We start from the raw sequence: 20,687 nt of genomic DNA on the forward strand, positions 1-20,687 counted from the left end.
TCTTGTTTTACAAAAAAATTGTTTTTACGATTCTAATATAAGACCTTTTAGCCACAAATGAACAACAAATTAAAATTGACCCTCATTGTAAGATTCGATAAAATATCATCCACTTTACCGTCAAATACTAGTATATCACCAGCATGTGATTTACTCGTAGGTAATAATTTAAGGGATCAAACGACGTTTTACCCCTTAAGATGTGTATTAGATAAAAATTGATGGGAAGATAGGCCTTGTATGGTCTTTTTCGATTTTGGGTTTCTTGCTTGGCTCAGTTGTCATAACTATATACCCCATTTCTTCTCTTTACCCTAAATCAATGCCGACAGTAGCCATTTGAAGACCCTAAAAATTTAGTTTTGATTCCTTTCTGAGCAAGATTGCAGAAGACTGAAAGATTTGTCCTCACAAATATCCGATCGCAAAAATGGTTCTCAAACGCTATCAGGATGCTAAAGCAGGTAATACCTAATGTGTTGCATTTCAACGGCCCGTAAATCTGTCTGGGTTCTCTTACAACCCTCCAAGTGTTTGACGAAATGCCTCAGTGAAATGCCCAAACCTTTTCCTCCTTTTTCAATGCGATCGTTTCAGGATACCAATTGGCCAAATCGTTCAATGCCGAGAAGTACTTGAAAAAAGTGGGATTGGGCAAAGAAGACTACTACTTCTGGAAGCAAATAGGCAAGGCATTGGTATGCACGTACACTCTCTTCGGCGTGGCCTGGCTCTACAACGAGAAATCGCCACTCGGGTGGTAGACGCTCAAGCCTAGGCCCAAGGAAGAGAGAGCTAGCGCACCTGTACGAGCGTCGTGAGTTCCCATACCCTGGGGATGAAGAAGCCATGGAAGAGTTGTTGCCAAGGGGGGAATGATCGGCACGACAATTGGCTCGAAAAGGGTTTGTCGAGACGGACAAAGATGCGTTTAATTATCAGAAAGAGCTGCAGAAGAAGAAGCTGGAGCAGGAAGCTCAGAAGCTGTGGGTGCGGATGAAGAATGAGGTCGTCTCCGAGCTTCAAGAGAAGGGTTACGTCGTTGACGCTGAGTGAAATGTGTAAAAATTTGCATGGTTATGTGATAGTTTATGCGTTTGTGTGTAAAAGTGATTGGCCTTTGCATTGCTTTTGGATAAATGCACTTTGTGAGTACTTGCTTAAGAATTGCTGTGAGATAAATGCACAAGACCTTGGATATTTTTATGGAATTCTCACTATGCTTTTAACAAAACCCTACTTTGCATAAGCGCGTTGCAAAGAAATAAGTGGCAGATAGACTACCCTAGCCAACAGACCTAACCCGAATTCACCTCCCGTTCTTTAATCGGATTCGTAATTCGTTTCATTTAATAATAATTCAACAAAAGCTACAGACTAAAGTGTACCAATGATTTCAAAGATAAACAAACTAAATTGTATTATTACAAACTCCTCAAATTCAGATTATTGCCTTATTGGCAATTTTGGCATTGTCAGGAAAAAACCTTTAGGGGAAGTGTTTGCGTTCCTCAGAAAACAAGAAAATCCACTTATATTTGGCTTTACTACATAACAAAGACATCTACAAGACAACATCTACAAGACATTCTTGGACAGATATTGTGAGTTGCTGCCTGGCCTGCTCTTTCCCGATTCACTCCTCCGATAGCTCCTCAACGGCGTCAAGTAGAACCGCAGCAACCCGTGATCGAGGTTGCTCGGCGAATACCGAGCACTCTTGTTCCTCTGCAGAGTCTTCACTTCATTGCTTTTAGTTTCCGCACCAACACCATTCACATTGCTTAACAAGCCAACCATTCTGCACTGGTTCCGGCAGCTGACACTGTAACTTCGAATCAGCTTCTGACTCACGGAGGCGTTGGCTTCTTCTCCGTTGGCCACCCTCCTTAGCTTCTGCCAAGAATCCGCGGATTCTTCGTCTACGCATTTCTTCTCGCTTCTCCTCTGCATCAAACCCCAAAAGCTCCACTTCTTGTGCCTCCTATTCGACTTTTGATGATCAACATCAACCCCATTGGTTGATTCCGAAGCCGCATTTTTGCAAACATGTCCAGAGACAATCCCAACGCCGCTGCCCTCCTCCACACGCTCATCATCTTCAGCAGATTTCAACTTCGAATTCGAACCCATCGAACTCATCAATTCTTTCTCTGTAATCAGCAGCTTGGCCCCATAGAACAACTCTGAAGTGGCAGGGGAGACTCTAGCATTTGATCCCAACTTCAGCTCATCAACCTCCGCCGTTGCGGACCGATCGAAACTCGGCCGTTCGAAGCTCCGCCGCCGCTGCGAATTGTAATAGTCTTTGGTCTGAGCTGAGCCGCCTGGACTCCTCTCCCAGCTCTCTTCCACAACCGAAACCATCGGGGTCAGCCTCGGGTGAGGGGCTCTCGGACCCAAATACCCGTCCCAAGAAGCCCGAGGCTCGTCCAATGACATCCGACCCGGATCGGGATCCGTATCGCACGATTTTCTCCCCAATGCGTACTCTCCCACTTCGGACTGGGTCTCCCTCCTCTTCTCCGCCACGAAACCCTCGTTCTCAGCCTTCTTCGTCTTCTGCTTCCGCCGCCATTGCTTCACCTTTTTGCCCAAAACCGACGTCGTTCCCCAAAATGTCCCTGCAATTTCCTTCGAATCCCTACCCTCGCCCTTCTTCTTCTCCCACTCGAGATCTATCAACTCTTTCATCGTCTTGAACTCCGAATCTGCACCCGTATCCAAATCCAAAACCCTAGCTTCGTCTCCACCATCGTCCTTATCCCCATCTCTCAATTCGACATGGAACTTTCTCGGCACTCCTTTGCGGCCGTCGTCGATGTTAAAGAGCTCGGACAGAGTGTTCCGGGCCCTGGCATTGCACGACTTGCGCCGGGTCGGATCCGGGGCGCTGGCCGACGACGATTCGGGTCTCGTTCCGGAACACGACTTGCTTCTCCGGAGCTCAGACCCAGAATGGGGGTTCTGGGTCGAGGGTTCTTGGTGAGCGGCGGCGGAGTCGAGGCCGGCGAGGCGTTCGGTGAGGCATGGGGCGCAGAAACCGGTTATGGGTTTGGTAGGGTGGCGGTGACAGGTGGAGAGGCGGTGAGTTTGCGCCTTCATGGCTTTTCCTAGGACTGGAGGAGGAGGGCGGCGGCGGCGGCAGCGGCGGCGGTTGAGAGAGCGTGCATGGCAGAAGAAGGGAGTGGGGTGTCAGTGAGAGAGGCGGTGAGGTTGAGAAAGGAATGGGAAATTGCAAAAAATGGAAACCCCGGATAAACCCCTTTTTGGGATTTTATGGTATCCATGAAGCTCTTTTCTTTATTTTATTTTATTTTATTTTTTCTAAGCAGTTAGCATGGAGATGCATGATCTAATTTTCACAGAGAAAAGAATCCTATGCAAAGATGATCAAACAACTCTTAATCATGGTCATAAAACCTAAACTCTTAAAATCCAATTCTAGTCGGACGATCTTATATCAACAGTCAGTATTAGTTGATCCTGAGAGTTCGCATGGAGAGATTCGGATAGAATTTTTATCTTTCTAAAAACATTCAGGTAGTTACAATGCTTGTCGTTTTTGTTCTAGTTGTTTGAATTGAATAATCAACATATAAAAACAAAGAGAGAAGTGTAGAAGCATAAACAAGAGTGCGAAAAGTGTTTTCATTTTTTGTAATATCAACTTCCTATTTTTTTTTTTGGGATTAAATCAAACAATAATTATCAAATTATTTGGTATATGACAAATGAATTTGTTAGAAGTAAAAGGATTAGCTAGTTCATGAGGGAAAGAGATTCGGGCCACCAGCAAAAGTTATTATAATTTTTAAAAAGAGCCATGATTTTTAACCGTTAGATTAAATTTCAAAGATTCAGATCATTTAATCCGGTGACCTTAGTCGAAAAGATCCGAAAAAGATCTCTTTCCGTTCATGAGTGCCTCACTTGAAACTTGTTCAAGAATCTAGAGTACTTTGCTTGCAACAGAAGGCTGAGCAAGCAAATATTAGAGTGAAGGAGAAGGAAACCAACAGCTTTTCGGGCCACAGAAAGCCCAAGACACTAGTCCCACACTTTTCTTGGATTTTGGGTTTGCAAACGGAAACAGAAGCAGAAACCAACCACTTCCATTCGGACGTGCACAAAATTTGTAGGTCAACTGCACTAAGGACACCACCATTCACATAGAAATCAACAAATAATGTAGCATTCCCAAACCGATGTATTGTTTAAGAATACAAAATTGATCTAGGGAAATGGGAGCCTTAGAATCTTTGATTTATTAATATATGCGTTCTCGAAATACTTGCTCAATGTTTGTCTTTTCACATTTCATCTTCCAAAAAAAGAGTTACTTGTATCTGTCGGAGAATAGAATCTCATATTAGTCATATGACAAGATAATATACAATTGATATTTGAGAGTTTCCACTCTAACATCACCAAGGTATTTTGTAACAAAAACCCAACACCTAATAATAGGTGATTAAGTTGAAACGATATTGATATTAATGGTGGACCTGCTGGGTCTGAAAAGTTTATCATGATATTAGAGCAAACTATTCTTTTATCGTATTCTTGATCCGATTTACTAGGCTTGAATGTGCCTCCTTATGTTGGGTTTTTGAAAAGTTGGGCTAGCTTTAGTTTAAGGATATTGAATGACTGAGGCCTCGAAAAGTTGTGTTAGCTTTAGTCCCTGAATGAATGACCGACCTCTTGAAAAGTTGCATTGGCTCTAGTTCCTAAATGAATGACTGACCTCACGAACAGTTGCGTTACCTCTATATAATTGGTCAAGCTCTAGTTCCTAAATGAATGACTGACCTCACGAACAGTTGCATTACCTCTATATAATGACTTGACCAATTTCTGTTGTGGGAATTAGTTTCCCTTGTGACCCCGTACGGGCCACCCGTGAGGAGGTGTGTTGGAGATAGGATTTCACATTAGTCATGTGACAAAATAATATACAATTATGGGAAGTGTTATTGGCACTCCAAAATCTTATTTTAAACTCTTCACAAATGTATTTTTATTTCCAAATATAGAAAGTTTGGAGTGTAGAATGAGATTTTTGAAGTGCCAATAACAATTCCCTTAATATATAGGAATTTTTACCCCTAATATCACTTATGTCCTTCGTAATAAAACTTAACACATAGTAATATGTAGTTAAGTTGGGATAATATCGATGATATTGACGGTGGACCAGCCTAAAGAGTTTATGAATATCTAATGATATTTCTTTAGATATAATCACCCTAGGCCACTTCAAGCATGCTGGATTTCCTTCTTGAGGCCCTAAAAAGCATGCTCGAGCTCCTTCTATACATTATATAGTTCACAACTTCACACGCGCACATATATATCTTGGAGCAGCTTCTTTTAAAATAATTTTAAATACTACTTATTTTTCTGCACAGTTGGAGAAGAATTTTCCTGTGCCACCAGAAAGTCTTAGGTCCAGCATCCGAACTACGTGATTGTCCAGACCTTAGATACAAACCCCTCATAACTCATCACTTCTAATTTTGAGATCCGCCACTACCCCATAACGACCTTAGCCTCCAAGATTCCTCACCCAAGAATCTTTCTTGCACCACTGGGACTAGGAGAACATGACTGAAGTCTAGTAGTCAGGAGCCATGTCACCTCATAAAGTCAACCCATAAGTCGTATTCACCATTAATCTTCTAAGACCATTTCGGATCACACACCACAGATGTTTTGAGTGATCAATCAAGGTCAAAATTATTTCGTTTTCAAAGCCATGTTGCACCTATGAGAATGCCAATGAGAAATTTACAAATATCAACCTCATATTTATTATTTACTTAGTTGATTTGGTACTTGTGACAATGTGACTTCTTTTCAAAAAAAAAATTATAATTCTTGTTAAGGTTTTTTAGTTAAAATAGTCTATGAGATTGACGTAATTTCTCATTTCAATTTCTGACAATGAAAATCGATAAAATTTATCTCTGATGTCTATCGTAAATTATTTTGGTCATTTCGTGAAAAATCTGTCAATATCTTCATTAATTGTCATGTGGACGACGATGTGACAACCTTTTAAATGATATTTTTGTCAAACCAACCCTTCCACTTAATGAGGATATTACAAATTTTTCCCAGAAAGACCAAAATATTTTACGGTGGTTAAACTCAAGAACCACTTCTAGCAATTTTCAATTTCAAAGACTAAATTGAGAAATTACGCTAATCTTATCGACAATTTTGGCTAAAAAGCATTCATGTTAAAAGTATTGAAATGTCAAACGACAACAGAGAACAGATTCAGTGCAAATTGCTTGACCACCAACGACCAATGTGGATATAATTTGGTGCCCTCTCTAATTGGGGGAATGAATATATTCCATATATCTTGACATCTTGTGCACTGAAATAGTTTGAGTATTCAAGCAGCCTCCGACGTGGGAACTACAATTTGGTGACAGTCTGAATCTATTTACTCACTTTTCAATGGCTATAAATAGATGCATAGTTCAACTGTGGAGAACATAGCTAGCTGTGCAGCAGAATTCAGAGGAAGAGAAGTCTTGTATGAAGGTGAAGAGCCATGTTTGGTAGCCAAGGATGACTTGCCTAATCAAACATCACATATATATATACATATATATATATATATGTTTATGTATTTATGTTGTGGTTTGTAGCTAGGCAGTCGTCCTTGGGCTATTTTGACTGGCTCTTATCTTTCATGCTAGACTTTCCTCTCTTCCATTTTTACGTAGTTAAGTCTCTCTTTGCCATTACATGAAAAGCGCGCAACGATTACCAAGATTAGTAGCTATTTGGTTGCTGCTATTGGCGTAACAATGATTGTTACTAATGAGAAACATGTGTTCTGATGTCTTTTGCTTTATATATATTATTGGATATGCATTTTGATTGTGACTGACTGCAGAGCGTATGCACAATGGCTAGCCTTAAGGGTACATTTCTATCTGCATGCATGCAATGTGCAGCTGATGAAGGCAACCACTTCGTCTCACCATTCGCCACTCAAACCCCTGCAAGAAATGCGCATTCGGACATAATACATACCGTTGATATATCATTAATATTTGGTAGTTATTATTGATACGACGTTTGTATTTAGCATCAATACGTCAATATAATGTTGTAAAGATTCGATTGTTATATCATCGTTTACGTCATTTTTTTCGTTTGTGTATTATAGACCATCTAAAATTTTTTTTTTTTTAAATAAGGACCAGCTGTTGGTTTTACCATGTCAGCCTATCTTTTTAGGGGCCGGAACTCACACAGATATTTCAATCATTTGATTAAAATGCCCTAAAAACCCCTCATTGTAGAAGCTTCCCTCGTCAGGATTCATAGGGATCCTAAGAATTCAACAATTGTGTCCGTTCATCATACATCGTGCAATCAGTTTAAATTAGGTAATATTTATATTTGAATTTTAAATTTTAAATGATTTCTGACCGTACGATGTATGATGAACGAACACGATTGCAAAATTCTTAAGATCCCCAGAAAAGCATCCTTGCCGGATCCTTTTCCCCCTCGTCACACTCATAAGCCTATGTGGGTTGAAAAATAAACCAACTTTGAAAATGAATATAAGCCCATCCGAACCCGGCCCGCTCAACTTCTGCAAAGATGGATCCGAGTCAAAGTGGTGCAAAAGTCAGCATGGAGAAGGCGAACAAATCCTTGGAACTGACCCACGACGAGTTAGAGGCGCCGGCGCCGGGCCGAGCTTCTACGAGCCTTACGCTCTTCGTGGCTTCCGAGTCGACCGAGTCGAATCCGGACTCGTCGTCTGATTTTTCAAGGTCTCTCTCTCCTCAGCGTAAGCTACAGAGCCCCTCACTCGTTTGATCACAAGTCAAATTTTCCGTAATTTTATCGAAATGAACTTCTGCTACTAATTGGGATTATTAGGAGCATCAAATTAGGCTAATTTAACTCAAAATTTAGCTGATTTTACTTGAAACTTAGCTAATTTGACTTGAATTTTAGCTTATTTAATCTGAAATTTAGCTAATTTAATTTAAATTTTAGCGTATTTAACTAATTTAGCTAATTTGAGGCGTGATCCTAAATTGATTTGGCTTAAAGTTTGTAGCCAACAACATGGAGAATGCGAAGAAGTCTGTGGAGTTGACGCAGGACGAGTCAGAAGCCTTCTCGCGAGTCGTCCTTCCGGAACCCCAACCAGGGGTATGTATATACAATCATTTCGCCACCAGAGGCATCCGAGTCGACCGAGTCGAACCCGGACTCGTTGTCTGTACTCTCAAGGTCCCTCCCCGCCTCACTGTGAGTCTTCTAATCACCGGCAGATCTGGATTTAGTCAATTTGGCTAGAGGAGTGTGGAGTGTGGTCTCCCATTTGCACGCGAGTTCGAATCTCCCTAGATGAATTTAGTGTTGAATTAGCAGTGGTTATGTTAATTGCAAACAAGGAGTTTAACGCTTGTGCGCGGTTTTGGAATTGTGTTTCTTCTGTTTGCAGGATAGAGCTGGAAATTTGGCTAATGGTGCAATTGCAAACCTTGTTGATCAAGTTGGTGCTGCTGTTCATGTTAGGGGTCTCCCCGTGAACGTTTCGGTGGACATTTCCATCTCGTTCATGTCAAAGGCGAAGCTTGGTGTAAGCAAACTTTCCACTCATATAAAATCTCCGTTTTTCTGTCGGATTTAGCAACCTCTGAATTGGGCATACATGTACATGTTCAATCTAATAGACTAGACAATCAATATTGCGCATACTTAAACTTCTGTGCTGAAAAGCTCCGTTGGCATTTTGATTAGCAGAATTTGGCTGTTGTAATGTGAGTCTGATATCGGTTGTTTTCCCTTGTTGAGTATTGCTTGTCAAAGGGGAATGATTAGGAATTTGAAAGAATCTGATTGCTCATATTTGGCTAGTCATTTGTGTTTCTAGTGGTGGGATTTTCATTGCTCGCCATGTCGTGTGCGTGCGATATATGATTCACGTTTGTGTATATTTAGCTCTAACATCTTATACCTGTACCATTCTGATTTCATCGCATTTCTTGAAGGGACCTATGGCATCTGATTGCTCTTGATCTCAAATTGTAGGATGAGTTAGAGATCACGTCAAGGGTGTTAGGACAACGAGATCGTTATTGTGGAACGTCGATACTTGTGAGAAACAAAGCAACTGGTGAGGTTATTGCTGAAGGTCGGCATTCATTGTTTGCTATACATACTAGCAAACTCTGAGTCCTTTTTCACTTCACCATGTATATAGGTGGAATGAAGGGAGTCTTTGGGGGCATAGGTTGAATCTTTTCGTAGTTTCACTTCTGGGAAATAAGTGTTTGTCATTGAATAAGGATTGAGAATTATGTTTAACATACATGGTCCAGATTCTGGCCTCAGATTTAGTGAACTGTTTTCAACTGCTATTGTTACTTGTTTTTCACTTCATCTCTTTTGCTGATTTGTTTGTACACAATCAAACATAACCCGAATCTTCACTCTGGTTGCCGGTGTTGCATTTTCCGTTGAAGTCTGTCTTTCCTCATAATAGGACGATTAAGATCGATTAGTAATTAGTGCGGATGCTCTTCATGACTTGATGCTTCTTCAACTTTTTTTTTTCCTCGGAATTCTTATGTAAGATTCAAATGTGTAGACTAGCAGGTAGTAAATTTCACTCCACAGTGCCTGGTAGTAAAAGGCTTCTTTCTATGAATCAAATTTTCATATCAGACACTTCTGTGAGTTATAATGCAACTATGTTTTTGTATGCATCGCATGCAAGCCCAAGTCCTTTTAAATTTTTTTTCCCTCCTCCTGTGAGAGTCTTTCTCGCGGTCATGTGAGTGGTCTTTGACTTTGTCGATCCACGTCGCAGCTGGCTCTAGTTGTGGCTAGAGTTGGTGGCAGTTCCATGCTTTTCCTTTGTTTTCATCTTTTCCTTGCTCTTCATGTTTGCCTGTCCATAACGATCTCCTCCTTTTTATCTCCTTGCCTTATCTCACCACTTTGAGCCCTGTTCCCCAATCATTCGTGTCCGACATCCTTCTCAAGCCTTTCCTCTCCATCATCTTCGTCATTTGGCTGCATCGTTTCTTTGCCCATACCCAATTCCATTTAGTTACCGCCAGTGTTCACTGCGATTTGTCACGGGTTTATGGGCGGGTGCATAGAGTTTTGGTTCGGGTGTTCGCACCACCACCTTTGTTGACCCTTGTCGGTCCTTCCCGTTGTTCTTGTCGACGATGTTGCTCATGGGGTATGTCTTCCTGCGTGCTTACTTGGTTTCATGGTGGAGATTGTTGTGGTGGTCCTTGGAGGATGATGTGGCCTTTTTCTTCCTTAATTATGGGGTTCTTGCTGGTGTGATCTCTGGTGCTCGTGGGGGGCGACAATCAACGGCGGCTATGGTGGCAACAGAGCTGCAAAGGTTTCTGCTTTCTGTGGGTTTGTGCTCAACCTTTGGGTTGGGTTTTTACTGCTTTGGGGGTCCAACTTTTAGTCTTGTGCTTTATTTGTAACTAGGCCTTTCTTACTGTAAGCTTGCCCTGATTTTTTATTTATTATTTTTTTTTTTTTGAAAGGAAAGCGTTGTATCAACCATGAAGAGCTACATATGTCTTGGAGGAGAAGATCCTGATTGAGAGTAGAAGACTCCTCAATCCAAACTAAATTATTGCTACTAGACAAAGCAAACTTTGCAAGACGGTGGCCAACCCCATCACATAAACCAGAAACATAAACAAAACTCAACATAGAGAAGGAGGATGCCAGCTGCAAGTGCAACACCATCCGCGATCAAACCTATTGCCGACGAGTTTGAATAGGTCCTATTAAGTGCTGCTAGTACTGAATTTTACTTTTGTCCAAAAAAAACATTTATGGATGCATTCAGGAGATCAAATTATGAAAACTTTCGATGAAGATTGTAGTCTAAGAAATAAACGGTGAAGATGACTATAATAAATTGAATAGTTGATTGTAAGAAACAATAAAAATTGTTTAAAAAGTTGAACTACTTAGTAGGCTCCGTATTTAAGCATTGACGCTTAAGAATCAAAACAATTAGGAAAATGCTAAGGGGACAATCTCTTTGTTAATCTCTACTAATTAATAAAACATTCATTGTCAACCCAAACTCTATAAAATTACTAGTTTAACCCTTTAATTAAAACAGAACATGAATAAGAAATATATGGTAGAAATGTAATTTCACACAACCAAATTTTGCTTTTTTTTTGTTCAAATCCTCACTTACATGTAATCCTAACATATCTCTAATTAAAATTAAAATTTAAAAAAAAAAAAATTCGCACACATTTTGTGTGTGCCCATATGCTATTAATCTTAATAAAAAAAATTCAACCATCACATTATGTGGTTTAGAAAATATAATTTAAAAAATTGATCTCCCTCACAACGTCCAAACATTTAATTCACAAAGGTAAGTGGGACCCAATCCCACTCTCTTGACGTTTTTACGGTTCAGCCAAAGCGGATAGAAAAGTGGGGAACGCCGCCAACAAAATGGAGAATGCGAAGAAGTCTGTGGAGTTGACGGAGGACGAGTTAGAGGCCTTCTCGCGACTCGTTCTTCCGGAACCCAAAACAGGGGAGTGCATATACAATCATTTCGCCATCACAGGCATCCGAGTCGACCGAGTCGAACCCGGATTCGTTGTCTGTACTCTCAAGGTCCCTCCCCGCCTCACTGTAAGTCTTCTAACCACCAGCAGATCTGGATTTAGTAATTTGACTAGAGCAGTTTGATCTTCCATCTGCACACAAGTTCGAATCCCCCTCCCGTAGCTTAGAAGAATTCAATCAATTTAGCTAGAACAGTGTGGTCTTCCATCTGCACGCGAGTTCGAATCCCCCTCACCGTGGCTTAGATGAATTTAGCGTAGAATTAGTAGTGGTTATGTTAATTAAAAACACGAGTTTAACGCGGGTTTTGGAATTGTGTTTCTTGTGTTCGCAGGATAGAGCTGGAAATCTGGCTAATGGTGCAATTGCAAACCTTGTTGATCTAGTTGGTGCTTCTGTTTATTTTAGGGGTCTCCCCATGAACGTTTCGGTGGACGTTTCCATCTCGTATCTGTCAAAGGCGAAGCTTGGTGTAAGCAAACTTTCCGCTCATATAAAATCTTCGTTTTTCGTTCAGATTAAGCAGTCTCTGAATTCGCTATACATTTACATGTCAATCTCATAGACTATGTAATCAATATTGCGAATGCTTAAACTTTTCTGGAGTTGGTAGCAGGTTTTAACACTCATGAATGTGAGTTTGATATCGGACGTTCTCCCTTGTTGAGTACTACTCGTCAAAGGGGAATGGTTACCAGTTCGAAACAATCCGATTGCTCTTATTTGGCCATTTTCTTGGGTTTCTAGTGGCGAGATTTTCCTCGCTCGCCTTGTCACGTGCGCACGATATATGATTCGCGTTCGTGTATATTTGGCTGTAACATCTTATTCCTGTTTCGTTCTGGTTTCATCGCATTTCTTGAAGGGACCTGTTGCAGCTGATTGCTCTTGATCTCAAATTGCAGGATGAGTTAGAGATCACCTCAAAAAGTTTAGGACAACGAGGTCGTTATTCCGGAGTATCGGTACTTATGAGAAACAAAGCAACTGGGGAGATGATTGCTGAAGGTCGACATTCATTGTTTCGTTCTGCTGCTAGCAAACTCTGAGTCATTACCAGAGCTGTACATGAAGGGAAATCTCCATTTATGGTTGTTTTCCCTTGTAATTATTCTTTTCCTTTTTATGTAGTAGAGATCATAATCTTAAAAGGACGTAGGCCAATACCCAAATTGGTGCTTTTCTCCCGGAGCACCCGAATCTTTATTTCTGTCTCTTGATTCTCCTTATGAACAATGATGGACATAAATAACTTCGCTTATTTATGAGTTGCTTCCTCTTTTTATTTTATTTTCTATCTTCAAGTACTGGATTAGAGATTGAAAAGAAAAATGCTTATAATTTAAAGCGATTAAAAGCATTTTCTTCTGCACCTAAGGTCATGTGTCCAATTATTTCCTAGTTATATGTTTATTAAAAGAAAAGTAAAATAAAGACTCAGATTCTTGGCAATATATACTTCCCTATTACATTTTATTATGATTTTTGAGTAAATATATGGTGTACTTATTGCATGGTCACGTAATATTATAAATTTATATATGTTATTACTTTTGTATTTATTTATTGGTTACATTGGATGTTTCATACCTTGAACCTAGCTAGCTTACTCCTATCCTATGCAGAGGCGGATGCACATTGGGACCTAGATGGTCTCCGGACCACCCAATTCAAAAAAATATACATGTGAAAGTCTTTTGAGGACCCTATGAATGTTTTGTATTGGTCCTTTTATACCTACTAAGTGTTTAATGAAATACCTACTAGACATATCTAGATAGATTGCATGGACAACACTCAATAAATCATCTCGATATCACTCAACAAGTGTTAAACGAAATGCCGTAGTGAATAAAGGGAAAAAGAAAAAAAATTTGCAAGCTTCACACTCTGTTTGTGTCTAAAAAAAACTTGAATCTTTAATACTGGGACCACCCCCAAGATCCGAATCATGAATCTGACACTATTCCTACGATAGGAGTACTACCCATCTCCCTACCCACCCTCATCATTAAACTAACCCCATTGACTTGGGCACTAGCCGAGCCAAGGTGGGTGCAATGGGATTCATTGACCCCAATAAGTTTGTTGGGCCACTAATTTTCTTTTGGTGCAAAGAAGAGAAAAAATGGGAGGAGGCATTGCTTTGGTTTTTTGAAGAATAGAGAAAAAGAAAGGCTGGTGACTTTGGTTTTATAATGGGAGAGGAGGCAGAGCCTTTTGTTTTGGCAGCATCCAATATATATTTAAGGCATTTGTAATGCCCTTTGGTTTTGAGCAGCAGCAGAAGAGAGAAGAGCTGTCTATTGACAGCTCCAATTTGTGAGCAGAGGAGAGAGATGAGAGCCACACCAGGATGAGCATTCGGCTATTCCATTTGAAAAAGAGTGCACGGGTCTACCATTTTGAGAGAGAAGCAGATGCAGAGAGTGAGAAAAACATGGGGCACTATTTAGAGAAGGCAACAACATATTGCTTCATTTTTTGCTCTCCTTTGAACAATCACTCGTATTAGTGCTAGAGAATTTTTGTTATGTATTTTCATATCTACTTGTTATTTGTTTGAGTGAGAGTTATGGGTGTATATGGGATTTGGGATTTGAGTTTGAAATCTATTTTTAAATGAAAGTATGATCAATTTTTTAAAGCTATTTTTTGACCCCATTGTTGTAAATTCCTGGCTCCACCATTGAGCTTGGATGTATTCAATTATTAATACTATACCATACATCCGTTAAATATTAATCATTTCATTGTGTTTCATACAAATTATCAGGTCTGGATTAATAATATTATGTGTCTGCGTAATCGTAAACGAGAGCCCATGGGCCATTACAAGTAGTTTTGTGGCCTTAGAAAAAGCCCACTAATACAACAAAGCAAGTTTGACAGTTTTTAATTCACCCAGTTGCTCTTTACGTGTCAACGGTCAAGTCGCACTGAGTTGGTTTCCGATCCAATGGAATGAAGGTTATAGATTTGGGGAAAGGGAGGTCAAGATGGAGAAGGCGAAGAAGCGTCTGGAGCTGAACTCGGACGAGTCAGAGACCGTGTCGCGAGTCGCCATCCCAGCTCTCCAAATCGGAAAGTCCAGCTTCTACGATGCCTTCGCTCTGAGAGGTATCCGAGTCGAGCGAGTCGAACCCGGTGTCGTCATCTGTTCTTTCAAGGTCCCTCCCCGCCTTATCGTGAGTCATCTAATTAATCTGTATGTTTAGCTTTTGTTATTTAATGCTTAAATTGTTGAAATTAATTAACTGGATCTTCTTTTATTTAGTTTAGAAAAAAAAAACACATTCATTTCATAATTTTCATATAACACTCTTTAAAGAATGTAACGGTAAGTGACCGCACATTTCTTGATCATTAGGCGACTAAGAGAACGTTTCAATATTTTGTCGATTAAACAAGTAGATTCTTTAAGGTTTTTTAGTAATTTAGGAAATTTCATATGTGGCTTGTTTCACGAAACATTTTAACATTTTGTTTTTTTAGTCTGAGTACATTGAAAACCTTAATTAAACTTTCGCTTTGGATATTAGTGATAATTATGCACATTTAGAGATAACCTCATCACCTAAACAAATGCCATTTTCCCAAATAAAAGGGGTCTCTAATATGCGGTTATGCACTCTTCGAATAGGAATTCATTTTCTGAAAGATCCTGGTTTCGCATTTGCACTGGGGCAATTGGATATGATTCAATCCGCTTTGATGTTGATCCACTAGATGTTGTGGAAACTCCCTTTGCTACTTTTTTCCGGGTCGACTAAAATTGGTGCCCAAAAACAAATAAAACAAACACTTCCTGGGCAGCCCATCTTTATTAATACAGCCGAGAGGGCCCGGCTACCCAAAAGTGTTGCCAGTGTGAAACTGTATCCATGAAATAGTCTTTTTAACCCAATTCTTTTGAAATTAAATACAAAAAGAAATGGAATTGTTATTGACACTCCAAATTTCTCATTCTACACTCCAAAATTTCTATATTTAGAAAGAAAAATGCACTTGTGAGGAGTGTAGAATGAGATTTTTGGAGTGCTAATAATACTTCCCAAAGAAGGGGAAAAGCTAATACTATTTATTAGCTTAGCTTGCGTTCCGGGACAATCTAGTCATTTAGTCAGTTCATAACAGTCTCTGTAAAGCAAGGGGCAAAGCTTTGTGATGTATATTTAAACTAACATAAATGATAGATTAATTTAAACCAAATTAAACTCGCAAGCGCACGAATCAATTATAGTAATATATACAAATACGAGGTCGATCCCACTGGGATTGCTTTAACACCAATTTAAGCGATTAATCACGCTAGACTTAATTAAACAAACAAAGGATATATTGAATTGAATAATTGATTAAAACTATAATTAACAAGAAAAAGAAAAGACAATTAATTAAAATAAACACACGACACAAGAAAGCCTAAGGTTATGAATCCACCAATAACAATCCTATTTACTTTTCCGAGAGCCGATTACTATCCAATTACCATGCCAATGTTAAAGGTTATTCTTTCTAAGGTATGAATTAATCCGTGGTCAGGCATCAACTCTTGTATCTCTACATAATAATTATATCCTATTAGTTATGCGTACAATTAAACACATAAAAACCCATTAAGTGTAGAAGAATCATGTCAACCAAGTAGGACTAGCTTGATATTGGTCATCCTCACTAGTTTGTCTACTCTTCTTAATCTTAGTTCCAATAAACTTAATTTATATTGGTCATCCTCATAGATTTATCTAACTATCTAGATGAAAAATTCCTAAAGGTGATCAGTTATTAAAAACCCGAATCTAGAATAAATTACCCACAAAGATTAAGAATATATCATGGCATATAATCGGATAATAATTAACAAAGTATTTCGGAAATATTCATGTCATGGTTTCATCATAAACCTTAGAAAATAACTTAGTTACACATAAAAATAAAAATAAAAGAAAGACAGAACTCGGAATCCATAGCAAAACATGTCCCTAAGCTCTTCTTCACAAATTGCAGAGACGGTGAATGGTAGTATGATGTGGGTGATATGAGGGATGCGGGGGTTGGGGATGGATGGATGGATGGATATCTTAGAGAGAGCTTAGGGCATTTATTTATACTTGAAAAATCCTAAAAGGTTTGGGAGAAACTCTCCTAAAATAAAACAAACTCCTAAACAATTAATGACACAAACTAGGAAAGAATCATTCTTGACTTGGGAAACACGTCATCTGTCTTGCACGCCAGTTTTTGGGTCGCTTTATCTTCTGGAAAATTCTGTAAAAATATGGGAAATGTAGCTTTATCTTTTATCTTTCCAGGCATATATCGCAAGTCACTAGGAAAAATCGGGAAAGCCTTCAAATCTTCATTCTCTTACAGCTGCGCAATTCTGACGGGAATACAACTTCTGCGGGATTCATTTGTGAAACTGGAATGAATGGCTCCATGGAAAATTATGAAATTCGGATACAACGATCTTCAGCCTCTTAGCTTCCTTCTCCAATTAGCCTTGCATCAAAACTCCACCAGAAAGTCGAATTATCACACCAAAAACGTCCTAAGTGCACAGATTGGCTGAAACTAAGAAAAGGAAAGTAATAAGGCTCTTTTATAATCAATTCCTTAACAAAACTTAGGGATAATTAATATGAAAATATGATAAATAATGCACCTATCACTTCGTAGATAGCTTCCCTCCTTTGTCGGTCAAGCTGCAAGTTCATGAGCAAGTGAATGAACGAGCCATGATCCTAAAAGGAATTTGGAAGGACTCTGTGCTTTGGATGGGGGTGGTACTTTCCGTCTTGCTGATCGCTTATGCGCTTGTTTGAAAATGTTTCCTGAAAACACATATGCTCATAAGTGCTTTTAGCCATTCTAGAATAACTATTGTGAGCTTATTTGAAAGCACTTAATTAGTATAACCTCTCTACTCAAGCAACTTTAATTTTTGTTGGAGATTTCGACACAATTTGTGGGACTGGGAATATTTATTGGAAAAATTAGTTCACTTTTTTAGTTTTTAGCAAGAAATTAAAAAGATTTAGTTTCATGTGAGAGATTTTGAATGTTTTTCTTAATTATTTTGTTTGCAGGATAGAGATGGAAATTTGGCAAATGGTGCAATTGCAAACCTCGTTGATATAGTTGGTGGTTCCTTAGCTTTTATTCCGGGCCTCCCTATGAATGTTTCTGTCGACATATCCGTCTCTTATGTCTCAACTGCCAAGGTTCATGTAAGCAAATCTTTCCCACTCCAATCCTCATTTCTTCTTGATCTTTATATATAAGTAGTCCAAAAGTCACTTCAAATCTTTCTAACTTTCATTTTATTTCAAAAGTTTGTTCTTTTTGTGAGGATCCAGAGGTGAAAGAGTCTCATATCGGTAAAAGGATAAACTTTGTAGGGTTTATAAGAGGTTGGCCCTTACCCATATTGTCAATTTGTTTTATGGTGAAACCAAACTTTCTTCATAGTATCAGAATAGGTTGACCCACCTGTGAAGCCTAACGGCCACAAGTGCTCCACGTCACCCAATTCGTGTTGTTCACGTATTTGGCTTGAATTCGTCACATGTGAGGGGTCGTGTGAGGATATGAAGGAAAAAGAGTCGCACAAATCGGTGAAAGGAGAAACCTTACTTGCAGGGGCTTATAAGAGATTGGGCCACTCCTCATATTGTCAATTGATTTTATGGTTGAACCCCAACTTTCTTTAATTTTGGTATCCTTTCCCATGCATAGATATAGCATATGATCGTGTCAATATTTTGTTCTTTTTTTTTATTAACAAGGGATGAGATTCAAACTTGAACCTCTTCCGAGTTCCAACATTAAAAAGCGTTCGAAGTAGCATGAGATTAAGAGCTAGTTGGTTAACATGCACAAATGCAAATGATCGTTATATTGTTTCAATCTTAATCATCGGATGTCCCGAAGATACCTCTAACATTTTGATGTCAAATTGCAGGACGAACTAGAGATAACTTCGAGGGTTTTAGGACGAACAGGAGGTTACTGTGGAACAATAGTAACATTCAGAAATAAATCAACGGGAGAGATAATAGCTGAAGGTCGACATTCATTGTTTCGTTCAAATGCTGGTCCCGTTCCCAAACTCTGAGGAGTCCTTTACACATTCATATATGTAGTTTTGAGAAACAAAACAACAGGAGGGGAGATTATTGCCGAAGGTCGACTTTTGTTGTTCCGTTCGCGTGCTTCTAGCCAACGAAAAGGATCGTTTTGTAGTTGTGATAACAGGATCATTGTAAAACCTGAAATTACATCTTGATACATTCAACTTCACAGGTCATGGAACCCCTTTGAAACATTGCAAATTTCTTGCATAACTCTTCTTTCGTCTGCAAACTTGTATCAGTTATCATCTTGTCTAAAACTCTACCGTTCTTTAGCAAATACTTTGCAAGTTCCATCTCAACTTCCCGCCCCTTGAATCTTTGTATGGTGATGGTCTTGAGGTGCGGCAGCAAACAAATAGGTACAAATCCTGGTGGATTCCATTGATGCTCTGAACATTCAAGATAACACTCACCGCTCTGAACCATAATTTAAAGAATGAATGTGAGTTTGATATCGGTTCGTTGTCCCTTGTTGAGTATTGCTTGTCAAAGGGGAATGGTTACCAGTTCGAAACAATCTGATTGCTCTTTTTTGGCTAGTTTCTTGGGTTCCTAGTGGCGAGATTTTCCTCGCTCGCCATGTAAATGCGCGTGATATATGATTCGCGTTTGTGTATATTTGGCTGTAACATCTTATTCCTGTTTCGTTCTGGTTTCATCGCATTTCTTGAAGGGACATGTAGCAGCTGATTGCTCTTGGTCTCAAATTGCAGGATGCGTTAGAGATCACCTCAAAAAGTTTAGGACAACGGGGTCGTTATTCTGGAGTATCAGTACTTATGAAAAACAAAGCAAATCGGGAGATGATTGCTGAAGGTCGACATTCATTGTTTCGTTCTGCTGCTAGCAAACTCTGAGTCATTCCCAGAGCTGTACATGGAGGGAAATCTCCATGTATGGTTGTTTTCCCTTGTAATTATTCTTTTCCTTTTTATGTAGTAAAGATCATAATCTTAAAAGGACGTAGACCAATACCCAAATTGGTGCTTTTCTCCCGGAGCACCTGAATATTTTTTTGGGTTTTTGAATTTTAATCCTTCAAGAAGATTAAAATTAAAAAAAAAAAAACCTGGTGTTAAATTGATTATTGATTCTAGATCCTTAATGTCCACTTAATTCAAATTCATATTATATTTTTATTTTTATATTTAATAGAATTTTTTTTGTCAAAGTTTTTATGTTTAATAGATAACTTATTTAATGTTATTACATTAAATTTTAAATTTATTATTATACAGTTTTATTTAACTTTCTCCAATTAGTGTACCTAAACATCCATATCATAATATATTTTACTAAATTAGTGTACCGAAATGCCTGTACCTAAATATATTATCGTGAATTAGTGACAGATAAGAAAATATGTAAAAACATAAGTGTACCAAAATTCCGTACCTAACTATATGATACTAAACTAGTGTATCGAAACGTCAGTACCTAAATATATTATACTAAACTAGTATACCGAAATGTCTGTACCTAAATATATTATACTAACCCATTGTATTGAAATGTTCGTACCTAAATATATTTTTATGAATTAGTGGCAGATAAGAAAATATGCAAAAACATAAGTGTACCGAAAAATCTCTACGAAAATATTTTCTTACATAAGATGCCTACTATAATGAGAATTAAAATTTATAATATTTTCATAAAATTTAAATTCATAAAATTATAAATAAAAAAAGAAACATTGAATACATATGCTGGCATTAAATAGAGTTTAGGGACTAAAATTAATTTTTAATCTTGTATAAGACATTTTTCTAAACTTCATCTTATTTAGGGATTAAAATCTACTTTTCTATATTTTTTTTCTGTCTCCTGATTCTCCTTATGAAAAATGATGGGCATAAATAACTTCCCTTATTTATGTGTTGCTTCCTCTTTTTATTTTAGTTTCCATCT

General features: G+C 38.7%; 3 protein-coding genes and 1 pseudogene across 6 annotated transcripts; 3 read left to right on the plus strand and 1 right to left on the minus strand.

The window, feature by feature from the left end:
* Nucleotides 1-10: 10 nt before the first annotated feature.
* On the plus strand, nt 11-1,234 carry LOC137715340 (uncharacterized; annotated as a pseudogene).
* Nucleotides 1,235-1,406: 172 nt separating this feature from the next.
* On the minus strand, nt 1,407-3,257 carry LOC137716414 (protein OCTOPUS-like). The gene has a single exon (XM_068455865.1). The coding sequence runs from the start codon at nt 3,103-3,105 to the stop codon at nt 1,579-1,581; it is 1,527 nt and encodes a 508-aa protein (XP_068311966.1). The 5' UTR covers nt 3,106-3,257; the 3' UTR covers nt 1,407-1,578.
* Nucleotides 3,258-7,650: 4,393 nt separating this feature from the next.
* LOC137715131 (uncharacterized) lies at nt 7,651-12,994 on the plus strand. Of its 3 annotated transcripts, none has more exons than XM_068454364.1 (4): nt 7,651-7,831; nt 8,108-8,301; nt 11,972-12,109; nt 12,543-12,994. In XM_068454364.1, exons 1-4 carry the CDS (start codon nt 7,672-7,674, stop codon nt 12,684-12,686), a joined length of 636 nt encoding a protein of 211 aa, XP_068310465.1. In that variant the 5' UTR covers nt 7,651-7,671; the 3' UTR covers nt 12,687-12,994. The 3 variants fall into 3 exon arrangements, with proteins under 3 accessions (XP_068310465.1, XP_068310467.1, XP_068310466.1); XM_068454366.1 differs by lacking the exons at nt 11,972-12,109; nt 12,543-12,994 and adding exons at nt 8,498-8,635; nt 9,048-9,414; XM_068454365.1 differs by lacking the exons at nt 11,972-12,109; nt 12,543-12,994 and adding exons at nt 8,498-8,635; nt 9,088-9,414.
* A 1,570-nt stretch (nt 12,995-14,564) lies between these two features.
* Nucleotides 14,565-19,634, plus strand: LOC137716106 (uncharacterized). 2 transcript variants are annotated; one of them, XM_068455501.1, is made up of 3 exons: nt 14,565-14,807; nt 17,730-17,870; nt 18,605-19,634. In XM_068455501.1, exons 1-3 carry the CDS (start codon nt 14,637-14,639, stop codon nt 18,755-18,757), a joined length of 465 nt encoding a protein of 154 aa, XP_068311602.1. In that variant the 5' UTR covers nt 14,565-14,636; the 3' UTR covers nt 18,758-19,634. The 2 variants fall into 2 exon arrangements, with proteins under 2 accessions (XP_068311602.1, XP_068311601.1); XM_068455500.1 differs by having other exon boundaries at nt 14,565-14,825; nt 18,605-19,614.
* Nucleotides 19,635-20,687: the final 1,053 nt, after the last annotated feature.

The sequence above is a fragment of the Pyrus communis genome, chromosome 14 (genome assembly GCF_963583255.1).
Source record: "Pyrus communis chromosome 14, drPyrComm1.1, whole genome shotgun sequence".
NCBI lineage: Eukaryota > Viridiplantae > Streptophyta > Magnoliopsida > Rosales > Rosaceae > Pyrus > Pyrus communis.